Below are 25,642 nucleotides of genomic sequence, written 5' to 3' on the forward strand. Positions count from 1 at the left end.
CTAAAGAGTAGTTGGGGTTTTTTTTTGAGAATCATCACACTTTTATCCTAAAGAAAGAGTGTATGCAGGAGAAAACAATTAATTTGCCAATTTGGCTTAATATAACTGTATTTTACTTGAGCCATTAAAAACATCTGCATGGTGGCTTCTGTAGTACAAACCTCAAAAATACTCCCTCATGAACAGAGGATCAGAAGACTGTCAGTCTTGGTTTGGCCTATTTTGACTTCCGTTATAAACTATACACAAAGTTTATCATTCTCCAAAGAAACATCCAGAACAATTCTTAAAAGTTAGAGGAAAGAGTTTTAAACAGAGTATCTTCTGGGGGATTTTGTTAATAAGTAATTTCATTGAAAATTACCTCAGTGGTCTGAGTTTTGAATGGGGAATCCCTAGCTAAGGTTTTTGTTTGTTCCAGTTTCACCCCCTTTTCTCTCATGAGCCAGATTTCTTCATAAAGACTCTTCAGCTCTGGCTGAGATATGCAAAACAATGCTACCTGTAGTTATTTCCACCAAAGACTAAAACAAAAACAAAGGTTAAAGGATCTCCACAGTGCTTCAAATAGGTATGTATACTTTTTCAAAGCCAGACATGGATCTATACAGCATAGGAAAACTAGAGCATCTTTGGAAATACGATGGTCCTGGCTAGGCACATATTAGTTTTCATAACATATAAAAATATCACTCGCTGCTGTACTTTAACACAACTAGACCTCACTGGCAGTAGGATGCAGCAGAAAACAATTTAAAATACAGTATCTGACTGGTATTCTTCCCCCAGTGCATAATGACAATTATTTGCAGCGCTTATAGGCATTGCTAGCTTGCCTATGCTAGTCACCATGCTGTTTAAAGGCAGCGCTGGTTCTCACGAGAAGGTCTGGATGTGTGGAATACGCTGCTTGAGAGGTGATAATGAATCAGCAAAGCCTGGCAGTGGTGCCAGCAAACGAGGGGACGGGAGCAGGAAGGCAGCCGCCGGGAATGCAGGCCAGAGATGAGGCCTTTGGCCCGCCGTGTGCCGCAGCCGCAGGCCGGTGCAGGGGAGCTGGCGTGGCGGACAAAGAGCCCGGAGCGGAGCCAGCAGAGGGAGTCGGTGCCCGTCCCGCCGCCCCGGGCCCCGCTCCGCAGCTGCCAGCCCGGCTCACAGCCGCGCTCACGGCCACTGCCCCACTGCCAGCTCCAAACAACACACAGCCTACTCTACTCAACTAAAAACTTTGTAATGCTAAGTACGGCTTGTCCTGAAAAATCCCCCAAGTCGCAGAATCAGGTACAGCACCGCACCCAACCTCCCAATAACTTTGTGACAAGTTAGTTTAGCATTCCAAAGTGTTCTACCTCTGCAAACTTTTCAGTCAATTCAATGTTTTGTATAACTTGAGAGCATCTGAAAGCAAAGCAGTTAAGCCTTCCCGGCTGAAAGTAATTACTTCTATTAAACGATTTAGCATCTTCTGTAACTGCAGTACGATTATTGTGCCTGAGATTTAAAAAAAAAAAAAATCCTTTACTGATCTTGTGTTAATCTAGTCAGTGCCTGAAACGGCACATCCATGCTACTAGAACCACCACTATTTACACTAGATGTTCTTCTTTCAGTAGATATATGAAAACTAAGCACTGTTACCAACATATTTTCCCATCCCAAGGAATACCCTGAAATCTTTGTCAAACTTTCTCTCTTTCATCATTGCTCAGCTCATCACACAAACCATCTGCATAAATAAAGATGTAAGCATCTGCTGTATGGCAAATGGTCTCAGGGGCAGATGTTTTTATCCTTGCATTCATGTCACTGGCTTGGATACATTATTTGAACAGATGTACACAATCTGAAGTGTCGTGTCCCACAGTGAAACGTCTCCAACTGCTTTCTATCAAAGTGCATAAATGCTATTTGCACCTGCATTTATGTTAATGATATAAAGGCAGCAGGGGTTCCAGCAAAGTGAGAGCTGATGCTAAGAAACACATTTACAAAGCTAATGGAAGTTTGAGATCTCACAGCACCAAAAAACCATACTAATATGGATACAAAATGTACAGAACCACACTTGACCTATGATCCTAAAAAGATTAAAATAAACATACTCAAAGAAAAAAAACTATATTGCTTTAGTGTGTGATACCCTTTTCCAATGTTAGAAAAATTACTTAAAATTACTTAATTATTTAAATAATTACTATTAGATAAATAAACTAGGACAGCCTTATATCTTGCAAAATATTTGTCTAAGATACACAATTCTTTCATGTTAGAGTCATTTAACAAAAAAATTTTACAAATCTGACAATACCAATGGTATTTCAGTTCACTAAGGCAAAACTATATTGTATGCCATTATGGAGCAATATAAAAAGTACCAACACATGCTCAACAGTAAATATTTAACGTGAGCGTGAATAGTCAAATATAACGCTTCAGTGATTGTTGTCATGCCATATATTGTCATATGAATGAAATGATAATTTCATAACCCTGAGGAAGAAATAAAATTTGACAAGTTACTTATCATTGTTCAGAAAAGTGAACCTAGTTGACCACAGTGTTACAATTCCTTGCTACATAAAACATAGTCACCCTTCCTATAAAATATTTTAAAACTGAGAAAAATGCAGATGTCTTGAAGGAGTATGGATCAAATTACAGAACACCTGCTATTACATGATAAATGGCAGCAGTGAAGGGTTTAGCTGTCACTCAAAGAACTTGCACTAATCATTACTTCCATATTTAACTCAAAAATAACGAGCACATTCAAAGGACAGAAACACAAACAAATATGCCATACTGAATGTAACTGATGGATAGCTTCTATTCCCAATATAACCTATTTTTGAAAGTTTTATTTATAAGAAATGTACCAACATTAGAGTTGTACATAAATCATCACAAATTACTAATACCCTCCATATTTTCAAAGTGCTACATTTCAGAAACAAGTGGTACTTGATATAAAGACAAAAAATTTCATAGTAAAGAAAAAAAATGCAGAGACTAGAATATTTGTAGAATATCATCATTTCAAACTGATATAGACCTTGGTCATCATCTAGGGAGGCCCTGCAGAGAGATCTCACCAAATCAGAGGTCTGGGCACTCTCCAGCCACATCAAGTTCAACAAGGCAAAGTGCTGGATTTTGCCCCTGGGATGGGGCAACCCTGGATGCAGAGACTGGGCAATGAGAGGCTGGAGAGCAGTGGCACAGGAAGGGAGCTGGGGGTCCTGCTCCATGGCAAGTTGAACATGAGCCAGCAGTGCCCTGGCAGCCAGGAGGGCCAGCCCTGTCCTGGGGGCATCCGGCACAGCCGGGCAAGGGAGGGGATTGCCCTGCTCTGCTCTGAGCTGGGACAGCCTCACCTCGAGTGCTGGGGCACTTCTGGGTGCCACAGTGTAAGAAAGATGCAAAATTGTTAGAAAGCATGAAAAGGAGAGGCACAAAGATGGTGAAGGGCCTTGAGGGGAAGCCTCAAGTGTGAGGAGGGGCTGAGATCACTTGGCCTGTTGAGCCTGGGGAAGAGGAGACTGAGGGGTGACCTCACTGCAGTCTTGTGAGGGGAAGAGGAGGGACAGGCACTGATCTCTTTCTGGTGTCCAGTGACAGGACATGAGGGAGTGGCCTGAAGAGGTGTCAGGGGAGGTTTAGGTTGGGTATCAGGAAAAGGTTTTTCACCCAGAGGGTGGTTGGTCACTGGGCCTGGCTCCGCAGGGAAGTGGTGACAGCACCAAGCCTGGAATTCAGGAAGTGTTTGGACAATGCTCTTATGCACACGGTGTGACTTGGGGATGGTGCTGTGCAGGGCCAGGAGTTGGACTCTCTGATCCTTGTGGGTCCCTTACAACTCAGCTTATTTTGTTATTCTGTGACCTCTAACATGGAAGCTCACTTCCACATTTGCCATTCCTTCTGGGTAGAAGTTAGTGACAGGATACTGACTGGAATGGATTTTGATTTAGGCAAAAAAAGAAAAAGCCTTCAAAAAAATGTAAAGCAAATGCTTAATCAATTTGAAATTTGCAAACAGCTTCACAGTCTATATTCTCCTACTACTATTCAGCAATGGCTTTAATGTAACACTATAACCAGGGTCAAATTCTTGTTACTTAAAGCAAAAATTAAATTAATCCTTTTAAGTATTAGAATTAAGTACTTCAGTCACAAGCATGGAAATGTAGAGCACAATCTGGAGTGGACAGCTTTACCCAACAGTACCTACTGTCTTCCTTGAAATAATAGTCCCAAGAGACACAGAACGCATCAACTAAAATCAATTAGAATGACATGCTTCTGGAACAGCTTCCTCAGAATTATTACAGCATCATAAAAATACTCAGTCTTCACAAAACAGGTAAAGTATAAACTTACATGACAGTAAAAGCTCAAAGCTTCAAATTAAGCAATAGATAGTGCTCTTCTTAATTAACATAAGTACTAACAATGGAAACTTAACTGACAACCAACAATGGTTCTGAAAGGTCCATTAGAGCTGATGTCATATCCATCAAACATTCACTCACATTTAAGTATCATTAAAAATGACATTCATGTTAAAAATTGTATTTAAATACTAGCATTGAGACACACATCAAAAGGGAAGGGAAACTGAAGTTACAGCTACACAGCTAGAGGCTTGAGAATACACAATATCCTTACTAATAACAGAGGGAAAAAAATCAAGTCATCAACCCTAGTGAAAATGAAATTAAATGAAAGACAAATTTGAAGAGACCATAAAGAAGAAAGAACTAAACACAAAAAAAATTAGTAAGGATGGGATTGCTGTAGAAAAGGCATTTAAAAAAAAATCTAAGTTAATGTTTATTCCCGTTTCTGCTAACTGTGTAGCATAATTTGCAGATAGATTTGACCCCATTTAATATGAGGATCAAATATAGTAGGGATTTTCACATATATGAAGATTTTTTAAAAAATTAATAAAACTCAAATACTTAATTCTGCTAAATCAAAGAAGAAGCAGATTTATGCACTTCAAGTTTTAACTACAGGTGTTAACAGTAATGAGCAATGCCCTAAAGAAGAAAACAATTTTAGCTTTTGTAATTATTTAAAATGATAAATGCTGCAGTCAATTTTTTTTTCCAAATCATACCACAGCAGAATACTAGACACAAGTAATACAGTGATTAATAATGACAAGATTTCTTCCCCATTTTGAATCGCATCTAATTTCTAAATAAAATATAGAAAGCATACTATACCTGCAGAAACTGTTAACGGATTCTGCATTATGCCCTTTAACAGTTACGACAATGCTCCTAGAAAGAAATACAGATACTTAGAAGCTCTGATAATTTCTTCAAAACTAACAAAAAAATGAACAGGATAATGGCAATAGTTTCCAGACTTGCATTTCATAATGCATCCCACTGTGTCCATAGCTCTCATGAAAACACCACCAGAGTTTTAAACTAAGCGTCTCTTTGGACCCCTATATGTGCTGTCTGTATTTCAGCACTGTGCACTACTAACTTGGGCTTCTCGTAATTAAACACCCCTCACAAAGCCAGGAAAGAGGACAGTAATGAATCCCAACATGACAATGCATTCTGAAGAATCACAGACAATACAGGGTTAAGAGATCATTTCCCTTCAAACATGCAGACCTGCTGGGGAGGATCCGGAGGAGAGTCCCTATGTTGATCACAGGGGTAAAGCACCTCTTTGAAGACAGAGCTGGGGCTGATCAGCCTGAATAACAGAAGGCTGCAGGGAGACCTTATAGCACCCTCCAGTACCTAAAGGCAGCCAACAAGAAAGTTGGAGTGGACTTTTAAGAAGTGCATCTCCAGACAGGACAAAGGGTATTGGCATTAAACAAACAGGATAGGTTTAGATTAGATGCTAGGAAGAAATTCTTTATTGTAAGGGTAGTGAGGCACTGGAACAGTTTTCCTAGAGAAGCTGTGAATGTCTCATCAAGGCCAGGCTGGATGCAGCTTTGAGCTATCTGATGTAACAGAAGGCTCCTTGCCCATGCAGGGCTGTTAGAACTAGGTGGCCTTTAAGGACACTTACAACCCAAACCATTGTGATTCTATGTGACTGCATGGATCCCACACAACTGTCTGACCAGCAGAATCTTCCATGGATGCTCTAATGAAGATACTACCTTGCTCTTGTGAACCAAACACTACACTGACATCTGTCCTGAATGTGCTGCTGGTATTTACAAGATGTGATGTACTACATTTGACAAAACAGCTTTACATTAAATGGCCACCCATTATTAAGAGTTGGCTACTTCTTTCCAGTGCAGTTGAGTGTGCTGTTCAAGCTCTGGTGAAGTGGGATTCAACAGTCAGGTAAGAGAGACGTAGAATAATATAATAACAATATAAAAGTGTTGTTATCCACTTAGATTTATTTTTCATATAATGGCCTAGCTTTTGGAATAGCTACATAATAGTTTGGTTCGACTGAATACCACAAATATGTTACAAAAACATCACAAAGGGTATAAAGCTCTTGTTCTCCTGATGCAGCAGGAGGCTTTGGGAAGATAACAGATAAGTCCATTGACTAACACAGATGGAACTACAACTTCTTTGGATTTTGCTCAGATCTAGGCTTTCATACCAGTGTACATCTATAATATTCCCACAAAGCCAGCAGCACAGATGTGGAGATTGCTGACTTTCCTGACCAGTTTAACAGCCAGGAGAATCTTACATGAAGGACACACCAGACATGCACTCAAGACCCTTCTTCTGGGCACATGAAGTACCAAAGATCAGTTTTGGTAAAATACAGAAATATATGGAACAAATACTGATGCAAATACGAAACAAAATAAGCCTTGAATATATTTCTTTACTATCATGCAATTTGCTCTCAAAAAGCAATGGTGAGGTTCTGGTTAGAAGATGGTTCTGTAGGTAGCAGTTAAGTACCAAAGAGAAAACCAATTCCATTTTCAAGAAGTTCAACATGAAAACATAGAAGAACATTGAGCATGGTTGCTGTGACGCCTCACAGAGCAAACAGGTGAAGCTCTTTGGTACCTGTATCTTCTGAGCCATACCTAACAAACAGCTCTGGTACATCAACCAGCACCTCCTTGCAGCAGTTTGCTGATGCCCATCAGCAGATCCCTGACTGCCTCAAACAGCCTCTGTCCGTGGTACTTAAGCAACCAAGACATGAGCTGTCAGACCCAGCACACAAACACACATTGGCTCATCATCATTGCAGTTTGGTGTCATGGGAACACACAGACAATTCCCTCTGCACATCAGCAATGGAACAGGCCACAACAATGTAATTTCAGAATGGTAAGACACTTCTAGAAACCAGTACGGGTTTCCAACTTCTCTGTCAACTACATTCTAAGACATCTTCTTTTGAGGCCATATTGATCAATAACAGCTTTTCAGAGAATCAAAGTCTGAAGTTTTTCTTCCCCTTTAGTATTTACAGCACTTCAAAACACACTGAAACATTTAAAGCAATACATATTCTTGTAAAAACAATTTGAGAAATTGTTCAAATAAAGCTTCTCAAAATTATTATTTCAAAGTCACATTTTTTTAGGTTTCCATGGGAGCATTAAATCACGTTAAGAGGGTGCACCATTTATAGTTACTATCTAGTTTTAGATTTATAAGAAACCAGACTTCAGGATACAGATCAACAATTCTTAGAATACTATGTGGAAACAGAAGCTCCAGACATTCTTACAATGTTCTTCCCAGACATATTCACAAACCCTGACACTGCAACACAAAACTGGATCATATAAATCCAAACATTTTGTAGAGACAAGTTGATTTGAATTCAACTCTAACTGCAGCAAGGTAATGGTATTAACCTAGAAATTCCAGTGCTTATTTGACAAATACATTGATCGCCAGCTCTTAATAATAATAGTAATAATTTTAGAAGTATAATTTCTCCAATTAACATTGATAATTTCTTTTAGCAATTCATAAATAATATTTTTATTGCTGTTATGTGAAAGAACCTCTCATCACACTTTACATTTGGAGATATTTAATCAAGTAACCTCCCTTTTCAGGAAAACCGAAGAGCTCAAGATTCTGAAATCAGGACAAATTCTATCATCATCCCCTCAAATTTTTCTATCCATCCTTATACGTATGACTGTGTTAAAACATGTTTTCTTTGACTGTACATATACAGTTTACAAAGCAAACTATAAACACTGTGCACTTGTTCTATCTATGTTTTACACTGTTTTCAAATACACCAACTGTGACCCTGTTTTTTTGATCCTTTCTCTGAGTTTCTGACACTTTTCTGCTAGGCTGTAATATGTTTAACAGATATTTATTATCTACAGACATTTTATGCATGTCCCAAACATAAAATACAGTCTTATCACAAGGTTATGTACAGTGCATTGATTCAAACTTTTAGAATTTGAAGGTTCTAACATCTACAGAAGTACTTATACCTGCTCTGAGCAGCTTTGGGGTTTTTTTCCTCCCCCCCATTTCACTATAAATGTGGATTGGTTTCACTACTTCCCATAAAAAAAAAAACAAAACAGGCTGAAGTTCAAAAAAACCCTAAGCTTAGAACTAAAATTACTGATTAATTTTGTACCTTTCACACTCTTACATCCAGAAAAAATTTTAGACTGATCACCAGTAATAATTCAGTATGTCCTGATGTTTTTATTGAATACTGAAGAGTCAAATCTCTTTCACTCTTCCCTGGTTATATTTGAATGCAATACAGGCTCTTGCCAAATACAGGAGATGATACAGATTATTTCTATGTGGCAGTATCATAAATTCTTCTCCACCTGAGAGCTTATCAAAATGATAAACATTTTTTAATACTATATAATCTTAACATTTGTTTTGCTCAGTTTATAACTCTACTATAAGACACTAAATAAAATTATTGAAGTCACAGTATTCCAGAACTCAAATTAGTTCTCCAGAAATCTGCTGCTGACTGCTCTGAGATGAAAAGAAATCTATTACAAGAATTTCAAGTGAAGTAGAGTTGAAGCTGGACAGAATTAGAAAGTAAAATCTCTCTTAATGCCATAAAACAAGCTCTATCTTGCCTGTACTATTCCTTATGTTACCAGAGAATGAAAGGATAAATTTCATTATCCCTGAGAGGCAAAAACAGCAAGCAAACTGGAAAAAAAAATCCCATGCTGTAACTCAGTCTTTAACAACCAAAAGAAGCAGAGCATATACATGTAATAATTTAAAAGCAATTTTCACAGGAAGATACCCACAGGTCTTTTATATGAAACAGGTGTCCTGATAGACACACTGAATATGAATATCAGTTGAACCCAATTAACCTAATTCGATGCTTGTCCATACTAAGACATTTATTTTAGATGTTACACAAAATCCTTTAGGATATTAGGGAGAAAGCGATAAATAGGCTGTAAAGGTTATGACATTAATTTTACTGTCATACTCATGCTTTAAGCAGATATCAAAACTAAAAACCTCATCCTCTGGGAAGGAAGAACTACCTGAAAGTAATTATAGAACTTATTATCATAACAGTATTAAACTAGACCACTATGACCCTAACCAAATTTATTTTTGGTACCTTTTGTTAAAAGAACAAAGCTTCTCAATGACGACTGCACCTTCTAATGCAGTGTACATTAGTTCAGGCACTGGAAGAAAGCATTAAATCAAATCTTATAATTTCATATTAAGCTTAATTATGAATTTTAATTTAAAACTAAGCATGTAAAGAAGTGTTAGTCAAATATTATGTAATTTAATTTCAGGAGGAAAACATCCAGCTAAAAAGAAAAATCAAATATTTAGTACAGGTTAGAAAAGACATTCTCCTGACAGAAGCCCATGAAATGCCCATTTGTATTTCACAACCAATTTTATTCACTTCATTTTTCACACCTGTTCTTTCACATGCCATGCCATCTTGTAAATGAGTGCCATGCAAACAATATTTCCCATAATTTAGAAACTTTTCAACTGAAACCAAGTTCCCCAAGAAGCCTGAATGTATTGAATCAGCACAGCTTCCAGGAAAGTTCACAAAATCCGTTGTTATATAAAGGCCAAGTTGTACTTGAAATAAAAGATTAAAACATTGCAGCTATGAAAAAATAGAGAGGAAGATAAAAATGACAGAAACAATGACTGACTAGTGTAACACAAAAGCATTTGTTCAAGCAAGTGTATTTGCCAAAAGCCTGCAGTGCTTGGCTACTTTATAAAATCAAGCACAAGGCATTAAGCCAATTTGTTTAAAAAATAAAAACCCCTCCAAAATCCTAAACCCCAATAACCAAACAATACCTGATTTGCATTTCTGAAAACCTGCAAAAATAATCTGCATTTCACTATTCGCATCTTCAGTCTCAAATGTCTGATTTACTCCATGTTTTCTATTTTTCATATTTTTACATCAGGAGTTAATCTTGTATCAGATCCTAGTCTTCCTATTCTATATCCAAAGAGATATTCATGTAGTCACAAACAACAGTGTGTGAAATTGCTCACTGCTTATGTTTCCATACTTAGATAATTCATCACGGAGAAATGTGTGTCCATGGCAGAACTCTTTTGGCTGAGCCCATTAGATGACTTCAGCAGAACCACAAAAAGAAACAGAACAGTACAAACCCAGCAGAACCCAAAACCCAGGCTATTTTTAAACTTTTGGTCATCCTGTGAGATGGACCAGTCCGAGCGCATTTCCTGAACTTCAAGCCATACATGCACTGAATGCCACAGTGGCAATCCTGGACAAAAATGCTTCCCTTCATACTCTGCTGGGTGATGTGGGGAATGGTTGGCTGGCAAGCCTACACCCTGCCCATCTGTCAGAGTGGAACTGTGCCTACACGACAGGTTCTATGCCACTTTCAGTAACATGTTGCTGAGAATAAAAGCTTATTTATGAAACAACATAGGGCAACATCAACGTTCAGCTTAAAATAGCAGGCAAGTGAAAAACGATTGCTTTTCTTGAGAAGATAAGTCTTTTGAAATCAGCTTGAAGGTTTTTCACTTGTATGAATAAAGATTAGCACATACACTGCAAGAAATGAGGCTGTTCCACGCAGTTTCTACTACTGTGGACAAACAAGCATACAGTCTCACTAACTCTTATTTTACAACTATAACTACCTCCATAAAAGCAAATTTGAGGACCTCTGAAAAATGTATAAAAGCGAAATTTCTCAAAAAGACACTGGGGGAACAGAAGGCTAAAGAAGGTGCAATATTGATTCTTCATTTTATGAAATGTATGTGTATTAAAATAAAGTGGACCTAAACAGTTTTTATAACTATAAATAACCGCAACTATTTTCCATTTGAGAAAACAACTCCATTAAAAAAAAATAAAAATCAAAAGAGCATGGTCACTATTATGCCTAATATTAGGCAATTCGTTGAATGTCAAAAAATAACATCTTTTTTTCCAAATTTCCAATTTAAAAAGACAGATTGTCATATTATGTTTTCCTTAGTAAATCCCCTCTTGGTGGAATGCTCTGAATGCCACAAACTGGAGACCCGTACAAGTTCCATGTCTGGATTAGACATCTGTACCATTACTTTGTATTAAAAGGTCAAAGCTTATTGTTTAAAATACAGTCTTGGTTATTACTGGTGTGAAAGTAAATGTGAAATGATTAATCAATACAAATTGATACATTTTGTTATTGATTCTTAGGACATCTATAAACAATAGCTCTGGAAAACACAAATTTCATTTTTATAACATACTATATTAAATCTATGCTGTCCATAGTTCTTACAATTTCAATTTAAATTGACTTGGTATTTAAAACAAAATAAGAAAAACAAACGTGTTCCATTCTTAATGAGTAATGACTGATCTAGAATTCACTCTAAAATTCAAACAGCACAGTTCCTTCTACTTCTGTTCCTCCCTACCACAACGATATCTTGGTTCTTAATTAAGCATTCATTTATTGCTTGGGTCCAAACTTCTGAGAAGTTTTGCTGGAATTCTCAACAATGCAATTTCATAAGATATAATCTATGTATCTTACACTTCTCTTAGCAATATGGTACATCATTCACAGTGAAATTGCAACACACCACTATGGTTTTCAGTTTGCAGTACCTGATTAAATTGTGAGATTTTCTTACTTTTGTTCATAATTAATTACTGTTTTGATCTAATAAGACCATCTAATAAGACTATGTATTTTATCTCTCACTGTGTACCTACTTTTGTACATTAGCTTTCCTTTCATATAAAAAATATCACAAACACTACACAGCAATTTCAGTTACACTAAAATTTCACAGAACTAGACAAACATCTATGATCGTGTACACAGCTACTCACAAAATCATTCAGGTTGGCAGAAACTGCACAAGGTCATCCCGTCCAACTTCCCTGCTTAAAACAGGGTCAACATTGGCCTTAAAGCTTTGTCTGGATGAGTCTTAAAAACATCAACAACTGCCTTTCAGAAATCAAATTGTATTTACTAACTGACAGCAAAGGGTAGCCTGAAAATGACAGCAAAATTTGGTCTACATACATAGGACAGATTGTTCCATCAATTCCTATGGCAATGCTCTTACCATACTTCAGAGTTACCTAAGCCTCCCATATTTCATATTTAATCTACCTGTTATGCTGATGGAATAAAGATAACTTTAGTGACTGGCAGAGAATAAAGATATTTTGTAATAAAAGGCCATATATACTTATTTATCTAATGAATAACCTGTTTTTACACTATGGAAAACCAGGTTGTTTCAAAGAGTGGAATGAAGTTAACATACAAAGTTACCAACCAAAATAATTAAAAAGGACTAAAGGAAAGATTAAAAAAACCTATTAGTTGTATTTTCCTTGGTTTTTTTTAAACTTTCTCAACTTTAACATATGAAGAATAAGCTATTACTGATATTGTTACAACTTCCAGTGAAAACTTTTGGTTTCTGTTAATTTTAGATTAGAGAAAGAACAAGCCAGATCTGCAATGCTGAAAGGAGAGCAAGTTCTGTTCAATTTGGAAGTCCTAACATATTTAGAGCTACTTGATACCTCAAAACATAACCACGCATACAAAATATTTATTTGAATGTGTCAGATAACATAGCCCTGAAAATTCCATTAATAATTAGAGGATTACAAGCTACATTCATCTGCAGAATTTGACTGATTTAAGTTTGAAATGTGATGCTGAATTCTTCACAGAATCACAGATGGCCCTTAAGTTTCGCAGAGACCAAACAAGAAATTGACAATCACTGAAATCACTTCTATTTTCACTGAAAATAGAAATTTTGGGTTACTTCAACACTAATCTGCATCCCTCTGATAAAAATTTCTGTGTCATTCAGGAAGGATTTTGTACAGAGTTTCATTATTTTCATATTGTCCAGCTATGTTGTTAATGTTCTACTTAGAAGAAAAACTAACAGCTGACAAAAACCAAAAAACACTCAAGGCTTTGCAAGGTGAATTGCTTTTGAAATTCTGACTAAAATAAGGGAATTACTTCTGATTTTACAGCTGCAAACTTGAACACAGTGCTCAATTTTGCCATGGTACCAAGTAAGAGCATCATCTACAGCTGTTTCTATAAGAATTTCCATTACAAATTTCTTAAAAGGTCAATTGTGGCATTTATAAAGTTTGTGCAGCAATATCCTCTACACTTTATAAAATGCAGCATATGTTTTTTAACTTCAATGTATCTTAGTCACAGACCCAAGCAAAACAAGCATTCAAGAACTAACAAATAAAAACAAAAATTAAAAATAAAAGTTAAGAAATAAAAATAAAAGCTGTTTACTATGACTGCCCAATTAAGCAATAAATGACCTAGGCCAAGATGGGATGTACTTCTAAGATATTAAAATTCAAACTGCCTACCAATTGACAACTTTTTGTTTAAATTCCCTCTCAAAATGGCTCACCTCTAACACACATTCAAACTCCTAAGAAAGAAGTTAAAGAAACAAAGAACAGGAAAATGGTATTAGCACCAAAAATCTAACACTGCCACATGCCTAAGACCATTAAAGCAAACTAAATTCTAAGGCCGAATTCCTCTCAAACAAAAAAAGCTCTTAATTTGAATTATACACTGAAATATTTAGTGACTTATGTTGAAGGAAAAAGCCTGTTTTCTTCGTCTGAACCCAAAAATAACTCCTAAGTTCTACAAAAGAAGTAGAATTCATTGGAGCATGTGTAACTGTTGTGAGGCACAGCTGGTCCTTGCAGAGAGCCCTGTAGTAAAAAATATTCCAGGTAACATATGTTGACTGTTTTGGTGCTACGCTGATTCTGCCCCCAAACTGCCTCTACCACTGCTAGCCCAGACTGTTTCAGGGCTAAGGATGGGGCTTTTCTGGATAGTTCAATGTCCGGTACACTTCAAGAACACATACGCTTTTAAACCAGAGATGCAAATACAAGAGCTGGATTTTTTTTTTAACAATACCCTACATTAAAAACATTGCTCAACTATGAATTGTATCTTATGTTTCCCAAACCCGATCCTACTCACCAGAAAGAAGTATGTATTTAACAAGTCACACCTAAAAAACCTGTAAAAATTTAATGACTAGCATAAGCAACTTCCATCTCACTCAACTTCCACCTTTACTGCTTCCCAAGCATATAATAAACTGTTCTACATTGGAAGAATCATCAAACAGTGAGTTGACAAATTAGAACATAATCTCACTGAAGCACCCTCATAAAACCCAGAGTTCCAAATTCAGTGCAAAAATTAAAAGGTCACATTTTATCTAAGTTCTGTCATAGTGGGTGCCTTAAGTGTTAAAGAATATTGCTTAAATGTTATACTTGTAGATAAAAAGAATTCCCAGTACGCAACCAATGCACTCAAAATTATCTTTCATAATTAAGGGCAGTTCAAGATCCACAGCTGAAGATGTGAACTACAGCTCTGGAACCCGTGAGAGCTGCAGCCAGGGAAGTGACAGCCCAGCTGAGAGCTGAGCACAGGCAGCAGAGGCAGCATCTGCCCTCCCTGTTGCTGCTGTGCCCAGACTAATTCATACAGACCCCAGCAGAGAAGTTCAGCTGTTTGCCCGCATTCTTTGCTCGGTCACATCCCTCTCATTTTCTGGGAAACGACTGTCACCACTTTGATGGATTTTCCTGCATAGAATGTCCCAATTCCCTGGTTGGGAGCTCCCAGAGCTCTAACCCAACTGAAAAAGCTACTGCTGGGCTGAAGAGACTAATGTGTCATTTATTTTAAGAACAATCAGAACATAACAGTGTGCTTTCTAGTCAATTTAGTATAAATACATTTTTTAATACAAATAGTAGAATTTAAATAGACACAAATATTCCACAGGCGTAGCTAGTTTTGGTGACACACTTTATTGACTAGCATCAAGAAGCACGTAAAATATCAGCTGTTGTTCAAACTAGTACACCATTCATAGAAAATATACAGGACAACATATTCTATGATTTATTTAAATTATTCTCTTTCTTTCAGTCTATCAGTCTATTTCTCTAGTCTTTCAGTCTATTATTGTCTATCAGCACTATGTTACTGATGAACCATAATTACTAAAAAAACTTTCACACATTTTGTATTTAAAAGTACAAAAAAGAATAAATCAAAATCCAACCTGTCCTAGTTTACTGCCTTCACCCACTTAGCTTGTGTTGTTCTCATGTGCAAATAGTGCTTGCCAAAATCATTTTCATTTTTGTATCCACCACCCTGTTTGTTGTTAGAAAAATGTTAAAGGCACAGAGCTTCAAAGACTATTGGACATTTTTAATGAAGTGTTCTTAAAACATGTTCACGGAGAAAAAATGTGAAATAAACATGTCAAAATTATTCCTGGATGCTGTCCAGCAACCAGCTGTGGTGTGCAGTCTATGCTAACCCTGGGAACATTCTTTCTCTATGGGCCTCCAGCTTTGTCTTCTGTTCCTACGGATATTTGTATTCCAAATGCATTCAGTTAAATCTCAAACTAAGCAAGACCAAACTGAATTAGTACTTCAAGAAGCAAACAATTAAGCATGGCCAAGCTTTTAAAGTAACTAGGTTTTTTTGGTTTGATACACAGTACCTTTTCATTAATTTACCATAAAAAACATTCAGTGGGACACCGACACGGCTTGGGTCATGTCAGGCCTTCAAATTCTAACACTGAAGTTCTGCTCACTTAGGGCAATTAAATAAACAAACATCTATTTTTTTTAATAGCAGCACTAATTCCTACTTTATGTCTGAATCCAAATTTTACTAGTCATGCTCAGTGTCTGTAGATTACAGCAGCGTTCTAATTATTTAAGACACTGCTCAAGCATGCACCTAGAAAGTTAAGAAAAGCAAAGGTCACAAAAAAAAGGCTAAAGAAAAAGTGGGCCTAATGCTTAGCAGAGAAAGTAAAAGAAGCCACAGAAGAGGCTGAGGCACTGATGTAATGTAACCAACAGAACATGAAGATGCAATTGTACAAATCCACAGGATCAGAAGGATGCATTCACTAGTGCCCAGAGAGCTGATCAGTGCCACTGCAAGGATGCACTCTATCATCTTTTAAAAGTCACAGCATCAAGGGAGATTCCCAAAGCCTGGAAAATGGCATATAGCCATCTTCAAGAAAGGCAAGGAAAAGGATCTGATGAACTACAGGACAGTCAGCCTAATATCAGTTTACAGAAAGGAGTAACCCCATGCAGCAGTACAATGTAGGTCTGACTTGCCCATTCTCATCAGCATTAATTATGCAATTCTCCTTTAAATCCTCACTGACAGCATACTACTATCAGCCTTTTCAAGGTGCACTTATTATACCTTCTAAATTTGGGCACATTAGTTCCCCTTCACCTCCAGCCTTCTAAAATTTCTCCACTGTTCCATGACTTGTTAAAACTCAAAATGAATAATTCATAGAGCTTCTAAAGCTTTTTTTCTTTTTTAGTATCTGTAGGTGTCAGTGCAGCAGATTTAAAAACATTTAACATTAATAGTTGCTGGTACAGTGATAATACATTCTTTCCATCACTAATGATGGAGGTGGTGTGATGCAAAAGCATCATCTAGCCTCTTTCTGAATACAGAACAAAATATTTATTGAATATTTATGCCTTTCTCTGCACAGCAGAAATTTATCATCCTTGCCCAGTATTGGACTTCTATCATTACTAAGCTTTTGTACCCTTCAAGAACATCCTCTATATTTAAAGAATTCCATTGTACTCTACTGCCCACAGATTTTTATTAATAACTTTACCTCCTTAATTGCCTGTCTCCAAGCCATACAGTGCTTGCCATCATCAGCTCCCCATTCTTTAAAACTGTATTGCTCCACTCCCTTCCTTACCTTGTTTCAACCAAACAAATCATGTTTCCTAAGAGAAGAATTGTTCTGGGAGTAACTAAATGAACAAGTAGGTGTCAAGCAAGTCACATTTTTATGCTCAAGTACTCTTTGTATTTTAAGTCTGTTCTTCTTTTAAAGATTAAAGTTGGAGATATGTGCATGCAGAATTTGTTCTTGGCTCCCAACCTGCAAAATTAGATCACAGCTTCTAACACACCTGCTCTATTTATTCTACATGCCTCAGAAAGAAAAGCCTGTACAGAAGACAACAGAGTGGCTTTCAATTGTTTGAAAACTGTCAGATAGATATAAAGATAACTTCTCAAAGTTTCAGAAATTGATTAGTGGCCAAGTGATCTATCAGCACAAGCTCCCAATACCTGCAAGAGGCTGAATTCTCATGATTTTTCTTTACTGAATACTGAATGACTTTTAAGAAATTATTCATCTTTCTAGGATCTGAATTACATTGATAAGAAGCCTCCAATATATTTTTTTCAGATAAAAAACACTGGCAAAGTGCTACACTACTTGTCTTCTGAATGGTGAGAACTGTTCAAGCAGGTAACAGAACATTTGATATATAAGACCACAGAAAAGTCTGTAAGGTTTTGCTCTGACCTTCCACTTTTAGAGAGGTTCTCTAGTGAACACTCATTAAACATTTTTTAACATACAAATTGTTTCAGTCCGATATAATTATCTTTACATAGATGAGATCTGTTTTTTTAATCTATCATTTTGCTTTCTCTCAAAAACTTGCACTAAATAGCAAAATACACAAGCCTGGACAAAAAACAGAGTATCCTTTAAGATTTAGATAAGGGTTTTAATATGGAAAGAACACTACCAAACATATTTCTGTAAAAACAAAAATCACTTCCCTTGCAAGCTTCCCTTGCAGCAAAGCAGAAAACCCTGTCTATTATTTCTACCACATCCACTTCTGCTCTTCAAAGTCATTCACCTTTCACTAGTAATAATGAAATAATGCAAGATCTGTGCTGTAAACTTTGTGGTTTTGAGATGTGCACTGGGTGCATGCCAACAATCTGCATCATCCTCTGTATCAAACATTCATTCATTGAGCTCAACTACTTCTTTTTAGGGCACTGGAAGGGACAAGGGAAGATTAAAAATAATGGTGATAACTGCCAAAGATTTTGTGCTTTTGTTATAAGCTGTTTCTGATCTGTGTGAATTCACCTGCTGCAAGCAGGCCTCATGGCCCATACCATGTAAATGTCAATGATCATGCTACAAGTTAGAACTGAATTAACCTTAAAAATGAAACACAAAATTACAGTGACAAAGAGCTCCCTTCACAGTCCTATGTGAGTCCCTTCACTGTTCACAGTGAAGAATCTAAAAAAATAAGTACTTCCATTGATGACAGTTATCTTCAAAGAGATAAAGAAGTAATTTTTTTTTTCAGTATTTCTGGCTATATAAATATTTAATTTGCAAGTATTTTTCAAACTGTTGACTGCAATAGCTGTAACACCTATGGTATTTAATTATCATGAAAACTCACAGACTGGAAGCCAAATTAATTTTATAGAGATGGAAGAATTGAGCTTAAGTTTCTGAAATGTGAAGTTTTGGATAGCAATTTTAGAAGAAGCTTCTAATAAGTAAAAAATTTATGCAATACGTAATACATTTAGCAGATGACAAACATAAAATTACTTTGAGCATCAGAGCAAATGACAAGAACAGAAATCTTTCTATACAGGAAAAACACGTGTAATAAGGATACAGTGTATTCTGTTTCCTAACATCTTTCAAATTGCTAAATACCTTGTAAGGTTCTCTGTTTTCATGACTGTTCATCTAAAATTAAAAAGCCTTAAAAATACAGAATCACAGAATATCCTGAGTTGTAAGGGACCCACAAGGATCAGAGTCCAACTCCTGGCCCTGCACAGCACCATCCCCAAGTCACACCGTGTGCATGAGAGCATTGTCCAAACACTTCCTGAATTCTAGGCTTGGTGCTGTCACCACTTCCCTGCGGAGCCAGGCCCAGTGACCAACCACCCTCTGGGTGAAAAACCTTTTCCTGATACCCAACCTAAACCTCCCCTGACACCTCTTCAGGCCACTCCCTCATGTCCTGTCACTGGACACCAGAAAGAGATCAGTGCCTGTCCCTCCTCTTCCCCTCACAAGACTGTAGTGAGGTCACCCCTCAGTCTCCTCTTCCCCAGGCTCAACAGACCAAGTGATCTCAGCCCCTCCTCACACTTGAGGCTTCCCGTCAAGGCCCTTCACCATCTTTGTGCCTCTCCTTTTCATGCTTTCTAACAGTTTTGCATCTTTCTTACACTGTGGCACCCAGAAGTGCCCCAGCACTCGAGGTGAGGCTATCCCAGCTCAGAGCAGAGCAGGACAATCCCCTCCCTTGCCCGGCTGTGCCGGATGCCCCCAGGACTGGGCTGGCCCTCCTGGCTGCCAGGGCACTGCTGGCTCATGTTCAACTTGCCATGGAGCAGGACCCCCAGCTCCCTTCCTGTGCCACTGCTCTCCAGCCTCTCATTGCCCAGTCTCTGCATCCAGGGTTGCCCCATCCCAGGGGCAAAATCCAGCACTTTGCCTTGTTGAACTTGATGTGGCTGGAGAGTGCCCAGACCTCTGATTTGGTGAGATCCCTCTGCAGGGCCTGCCTGGCGTGCATCAGGCACAGCATCGCCAGCCAGGCAAGGGAGGGGATTGTCCCGCTCTGCACTGCAGGGACACAGCCTCTCCTTGAGGCTGTATGCAGTTCTGGGTGCAATATAAAATATAAAGCTGTAAGAAAGTGTAAAAAGAGAGCCACCAAAATGGTGAAGGGCGTTGAGGGGAAGCCATAAGAGAAGTGGCTGAGGTCTCTTGGTCTAGAGGTTACTGAGGGGAGACCTCATTCCAGTCTACAGCTTCTTCATGAGGGCAGACATTGATCTCTTGGAAGCTGTCACAGCATCAAGCCTGACAGAGTTCAAGAAGTGTTTGGACAGTGCGCTCGGGAACATGGTGTGACTCTTGGGCCTGCCTGTGAATGCCCAGGGGCTGGACTTTGATGATCCTTGTGGGTCCTTCCAACTCAGGATATTCTATGATTCTTTCTGTGCACCAATGGCAAACAACCTAATTCATCAACATTATAGCAGCACTTAAGACTCTATCATACAAAGGCAAGAAAGCCATGGAGATAAAACCTGCCCTTAAAAATCTAGTCAAGAGGCGCTCTATGACTAAACAGCTTGTGAACACTGAAAGTGAGAAACCACTGCACTTGGAAAACAAAGTGGTTTCAGTTCTACCAAATGTGCTATTACACCGAATGTGTGTTAACTTTGTTTATATTTTACTTTTTATAGCCAGTTTCAAACTGAGGCACTTAATCTTTCCTTAGATAGTTAAAATGAATTAATTATTATCAAATCCTAGACACATTTATGCATTTTGTCACAACAGCAATTTACATGGCCTCCCTAAGAGAGAACTTATACAACCCTGAATATAAAAATACAGTTGACTACATTGTCTGAAAGCTTAAAAGCTCCCCTAATTCAAATCATTCCTTATTTCTGTAGTAGCTTGTTAAATCTAAAGAGTTTCTTTCTCTGCAGTAAACACACCTAAGGTTAGGTCTAATTCTTCCCTGCATCATAGTTATATGCATCACCTTGCCTCTAGTACATTACAGATATCTAAGTCCACAAGAGTTTTAAGTTAAATCACTCAAAAATCAACATGCACACACACACAGAGGATAAAGAGAACCAGCTTACATCCCATAACATGACTTCTATCCAATAAGCAAGGGGCAATTCACATAGACTTTGAAACCACAAATTATTCATGGAAGAAAATTCATTGCCAGTCAGGGTACTTTCCACTACAAAGGTGACATTAACAATGGAGAATCTGGTTGGTTACATTTTAAGTATTTTACAAAATAAATTCAAAACAGGTTACCTTTAATTACAAAATAGCAAGTAATTCTCTGCCTTCATGTAAGCAGAAGCAAAATTAAAAAAGAGAAAGAGAATGGCAAGATGAACTATATATCCTATTAGATGGAAAACAGGTTTCAGGAGAGTCTGCCTCTCAACTAACTCTAAATTCATCAGTGTTTTCATAGTATATAGTCAAACATGAGCTGTTTTAGAAAAAAAAAACTTTAACCAAAGTATTACCCTGCTGCATGGGAAGCCTATCATGCTTGAAACATCTTTAACACATACCCAAGCAGCTATGCAAAGGTAAACCCTCTTCATATGAAGTTTCCTAACAAATTTCAGGTATCTGAAGATGAGAAGCAGGCCACAATAAAATGACAGTGTAATTGGAAATTACAAGCAGCATCTTTTTCTGTCCAGTTACACTCACCTAGTGCTTCATGGGTTTTTTTCGCATAACTACTATATAAATACTTTATCCCAGGACTGGATTTCTCTGTATTGAATAATACCCCATAAGAACATCTGAGTTCAACAGCAAAAATAGACAGATCAGACAGCCATGTTCCCAGTTACATGATGGACTATGCAATTAAGAGCTGGGCAGCATACTGACTGCATTCCAATTATAAATATGGCATCAAATTCAGGACTTCCTGAAAAGATTAAAGACATTTTCATTAAAATACATTCTTCCTATCATTCACTAGCACAGCAGCACAGTCAACAACACACACGCCAATTGTTTTAATTTCTATTTATATAGTAAAGCACAGGCATTGGAGTACATGAGAATTAAACTAAGAAAAGGGCTGAAACTGATACAATTTATTACCTACAAATCATTTTCTTACAGGTATAATCATATAATCCCATTGAGCTCACAGTTACACATTCACAAGACTTCAGTCAGTCAGTTACTGGGTAGACTTCTGAGTATCTGTGTTGCAAGTACAATGATACAGCTAAACAAAATAGAATTACTTGCAGCCTGAGAATTTCACAAAGGAGCCAATTAAATGCACAAGTTAATAAGACTAGGATTATGAGAAAAAAAGTTACCTATAACAGATAATAAGATATAATAAGATAATGAGATTGCTCTTAACTGAAGTATCAAAATTTAGACTACTTCTTGAACCAATAGAGCACAGAACCTCCAACCACTTTCTCTGACATTGTCAGAAAAAGAAAAAAAAATAACAAAAAACAAAAAAGTCCAGACTAACCCAACACTCACCAGTGTCAGTGTATCAGCACATTACAACTCCTCACACCCTAAAAAAAACCCTGCCATCACAACCTTTCATCTTTCTTGGCAACGTGAGAAAACAGAATAAAGGTCATGGAAAACAAACTTCACTCACATTCTTACAGGTGTCTCCTCCACATTAAAGCTGAAAAGCAGCATAGAAAACCTTTTGGTGCCTTTGCAGAACTGAACACTTCAGTTCCCACACCACTGAAGTCAACATTTTTCCGTAGTATACAGTCACTTCTATTTAAAAACAAAATCATAGCTTGGGTTTACTGTTTATATACCAAAATTGAAAATCAGAAGAAATACAGGATAACTGAACTATGTAGGAAAGACAGAACTGAGTAAGATTCTGTTTGTGGCTTTTTTATTTTTTTTTTTTTTTTAAAGATATGCAGCTACTGCAAAGAATTCAAAAGAAAAAAGAATCCTGAAGGCTCAGCCAAGTAGTTCTATATTCAAACAAGCTTAAAAGGATTTGCCAATTATATGGTCAAAAGTAAGAAGCTACAGTCAAAATCTGTCTTTTTTATATCATAACCTATTTTCCAAATGTATTAAGAAAAAATAATCTTCAGTGTGAACTCAGTCATTCAACCACGATTCAGCAGATTCTAAACTCACATACTTGATTTGTCATGTATTTTGGCTGCTAAGTCCAACTCTAAAAGAGTGATGTGCTACCTTATTATTATTTTTTAAAAGATTTCTCTTGGGATTGCACAGCAAAGGAATGAATATGTAGCCTATCTTACACAGGAAGGAGAGATTTTTATCCTTAAAAACAGGAGGTTCGCCCACATGATCACCTGGGACAAACTTGGCCAGTGCAAGCAGGCTAGAAGGTTATAGGAGCCTGGGAATGTTTAACATCAAGAAAGTAATTACAGCCCAGCAAGATCAGAAGGAATTACACAGGAAATGTGAACAGTAACCCTTTCATGCCAAAAAAAAATCATGAAAAAGTGAGCTCTCAGCTGCCAGACTATAAGGCTGTACAAACCAGTTGCAAAATGCAGGAATGGAAAAAACACTATATATCACTAGGCTATAAATTCCCAATGATGTGATAAAGCTACACGTCCATGAAAAGAACAAAATCCCTGGTCTTTTTTCTTGCCATGTATATGCAGTATAATTAAAGCCCAGAAGAAACATGAAAATGTTGCAAACACCACACAAGAACAGTCAGTTTTCTCTTCTGGACTTTTAAATTTATGCTGACCAAACAGTGCTTCCTCTAGAAGATGGTCAAATATCTTGTTCTTATTTAGTCATGGAAAAATCTCTGTCCAAAACATGTAGGGCATTATTCAAGCAAGAATGCTAACTCTCTCAGTTACCTATTCCATAAAAATTAATCTCCCAAATTCTGAAATAAATCCCATAACTAAGCATAATGGGCTCAAAGTACACCATGTATCTGCTGGTGAAACAATTTCTATTCTCTAGGGACATGGTGGAATTTGAGTGACCTGACTGTAGTACAGTCTAGTTAGAAAGCCTTCAAGTGTGATATTGGAAAGTGAACAGTGATCACATGCCTGTCCTTCACACAGAACTGGGACCCATTTTAGCAAGACAAGATCTTTTGCTAAGCTCCTCACTAAGGAAAATAGCATTCCTTTAAATCTACCAAGACCTAATGCTGCACACAACCCCAGTCAGACAAGATTTGAGCAATAAAGCAAAGAAGCACTAGTATTTTTATTAATTTATTGATTAAAATTACCATTAATATATCCTCATTAAACAAAAACAAGCTCTCTTAAAATGAGTCCTAGTGTATATCTGCTCTACTGAAAAATGAGATTAGAAGATACTTTTACAATTAAAAATAAGAATCAGTGAATTATCTTATTTAAGCAGCACACTTCCTTAGCTGTTCTTAAAATTACAAATCAGAACAGCATCATCACACACTGCAGTGCCAAAACCAGCGTATCACTTTAGTTTCTTTTCTTCCAACCTTGTGACTCAGGCACTCCCCTCCACTTTCCTTTACTACCAAAGTCTTCATTTTCTCATCTCTTCTGTTAGATTCTGTTTTGTTTTCTATTCCTTGCCTTCACATCTAAGGTTGCTGGGATTTTGTCATCACTAAAGCCACATGCACAACCAATTCTTGTATGGCTAAAGTCTAACTCAGCTACCTGCTCAGTGGAATCTCTAAATAAATAAAATCAAGGGGCAAAAAAAAAAAATACAAAAGCAGCACATGAGAATTTCAAACACAGGCATGCAAATAGGGCAGAGACAGTGCAGTAAAGAAGCAACAAGGACAAGAATTCCTGACATTACAACCTGTACAAGTAACCATAACTCCCACTCTTCAGGAGATAAAACTGAAACACAAAACAATTATATTTTCTATTATTTTACTGAGATGGAGACTAAAAAGACACAAGCACCATGACCTCACTCTGGGAGACAAAGGGAAAGTTCCATTTTCTCCTGCACTGAACTTAATTCCACTTCTAAGGGTTGGTGATTTGCAAAAATAAACTGAACTAGCTTTCCCAGTCAATACACGTTCTTCAAAGATTAAAGATACTTCTCTTAAATTTGTCTGTCTCCACAGCAGATTAAAGATTCAGCAGTGCAATATTCATACAAGATGTTAGCCAAAAAAACTGAATAGTGCATGAGACATTGGTTTTTCAACAGTTATAAATGCAACACAAATCTATCCACAGCACAACACTGTTGGTTCCTCAGACAGAAAAATATTTCAATATAGTTACAAGATATTCTGTTTTCAAAGGACTTGTACATGTGAAGCAAAAATACTCCCAGTGATACTATATAGTTTTTTTCAGTTCAATGTGCTTAAAACCTCAGCCTCTTCTCAGCCAAGTGAACTGACTGAAGTCTGTCAGAAGCCAGCTAGCTACAAGGGCTATTACTGTGCAAATGAGTTGGTTGCAACAGCCATGGGAAGGGTTCCCTGCACCTCCCAAGTGTAGGCAGCACATCAGAAACTGAGCATTCCTTTCAACACATGAATTTGTAACTGACTCATCTGCTGCACCCTGAAGCAGCACTGCAGCTCACAACAGTGGGCACTGCATAGAATTCCTCTGCTAATCAACATTTTCCACCTG

At 37.4% G+C, this 25,642-nt stretch overlaps 1 protein-coding gene across 18 annotated transcripts in view; it reads right to left on the minus strand.

The window, feature by feature from the left end:
• The window catches only part of ZNF438 (zinc finger protein 438), a 52,086-nt gene that overhangs the window by 14,409 nt on the left and 12,035 nt on the right, over positions 1-25,642 (minus strand). For 11 of the 18 annotated variants that reach the window (XM_086862613.1, XM_086862697.1, XM_086862622.1 and 8 more), the window contains one exon: positions 5,235-5,291. The exons of 6 other annotated variants lie outside the window; for them this stretch is intronic. In XM_086862613.1, coding sequence (XP_086718739.1) covers positions 5,235-5,262 — 28 coding nt within the window. In that variant the 5' untranslated portion in view covers positions 5,263-5,291. Of the gene's footprint in view, positions 1-5,234; positions 5,292-5,639; positions 5,772-25,642 lie in introns of those variants that run through there. One more of the 18 variants, XM_023920077.2, reaches the window with a different exon arrangement.

Source organism: Cyanistes caeruleus, chromosome 1 (genome assembly GCF_971803275.1).
Source record: "Cyanistes caeruleus chromosome 1, bCyaCae1.hap1.1, whole genome shotgun sequence".
NCBI classification, from domain to species: Eukaryota; Metazoa; Chordata; class Aves; order Passeriformes; family Paridae; genus Cyanistes; species Cyanistes caeruleus.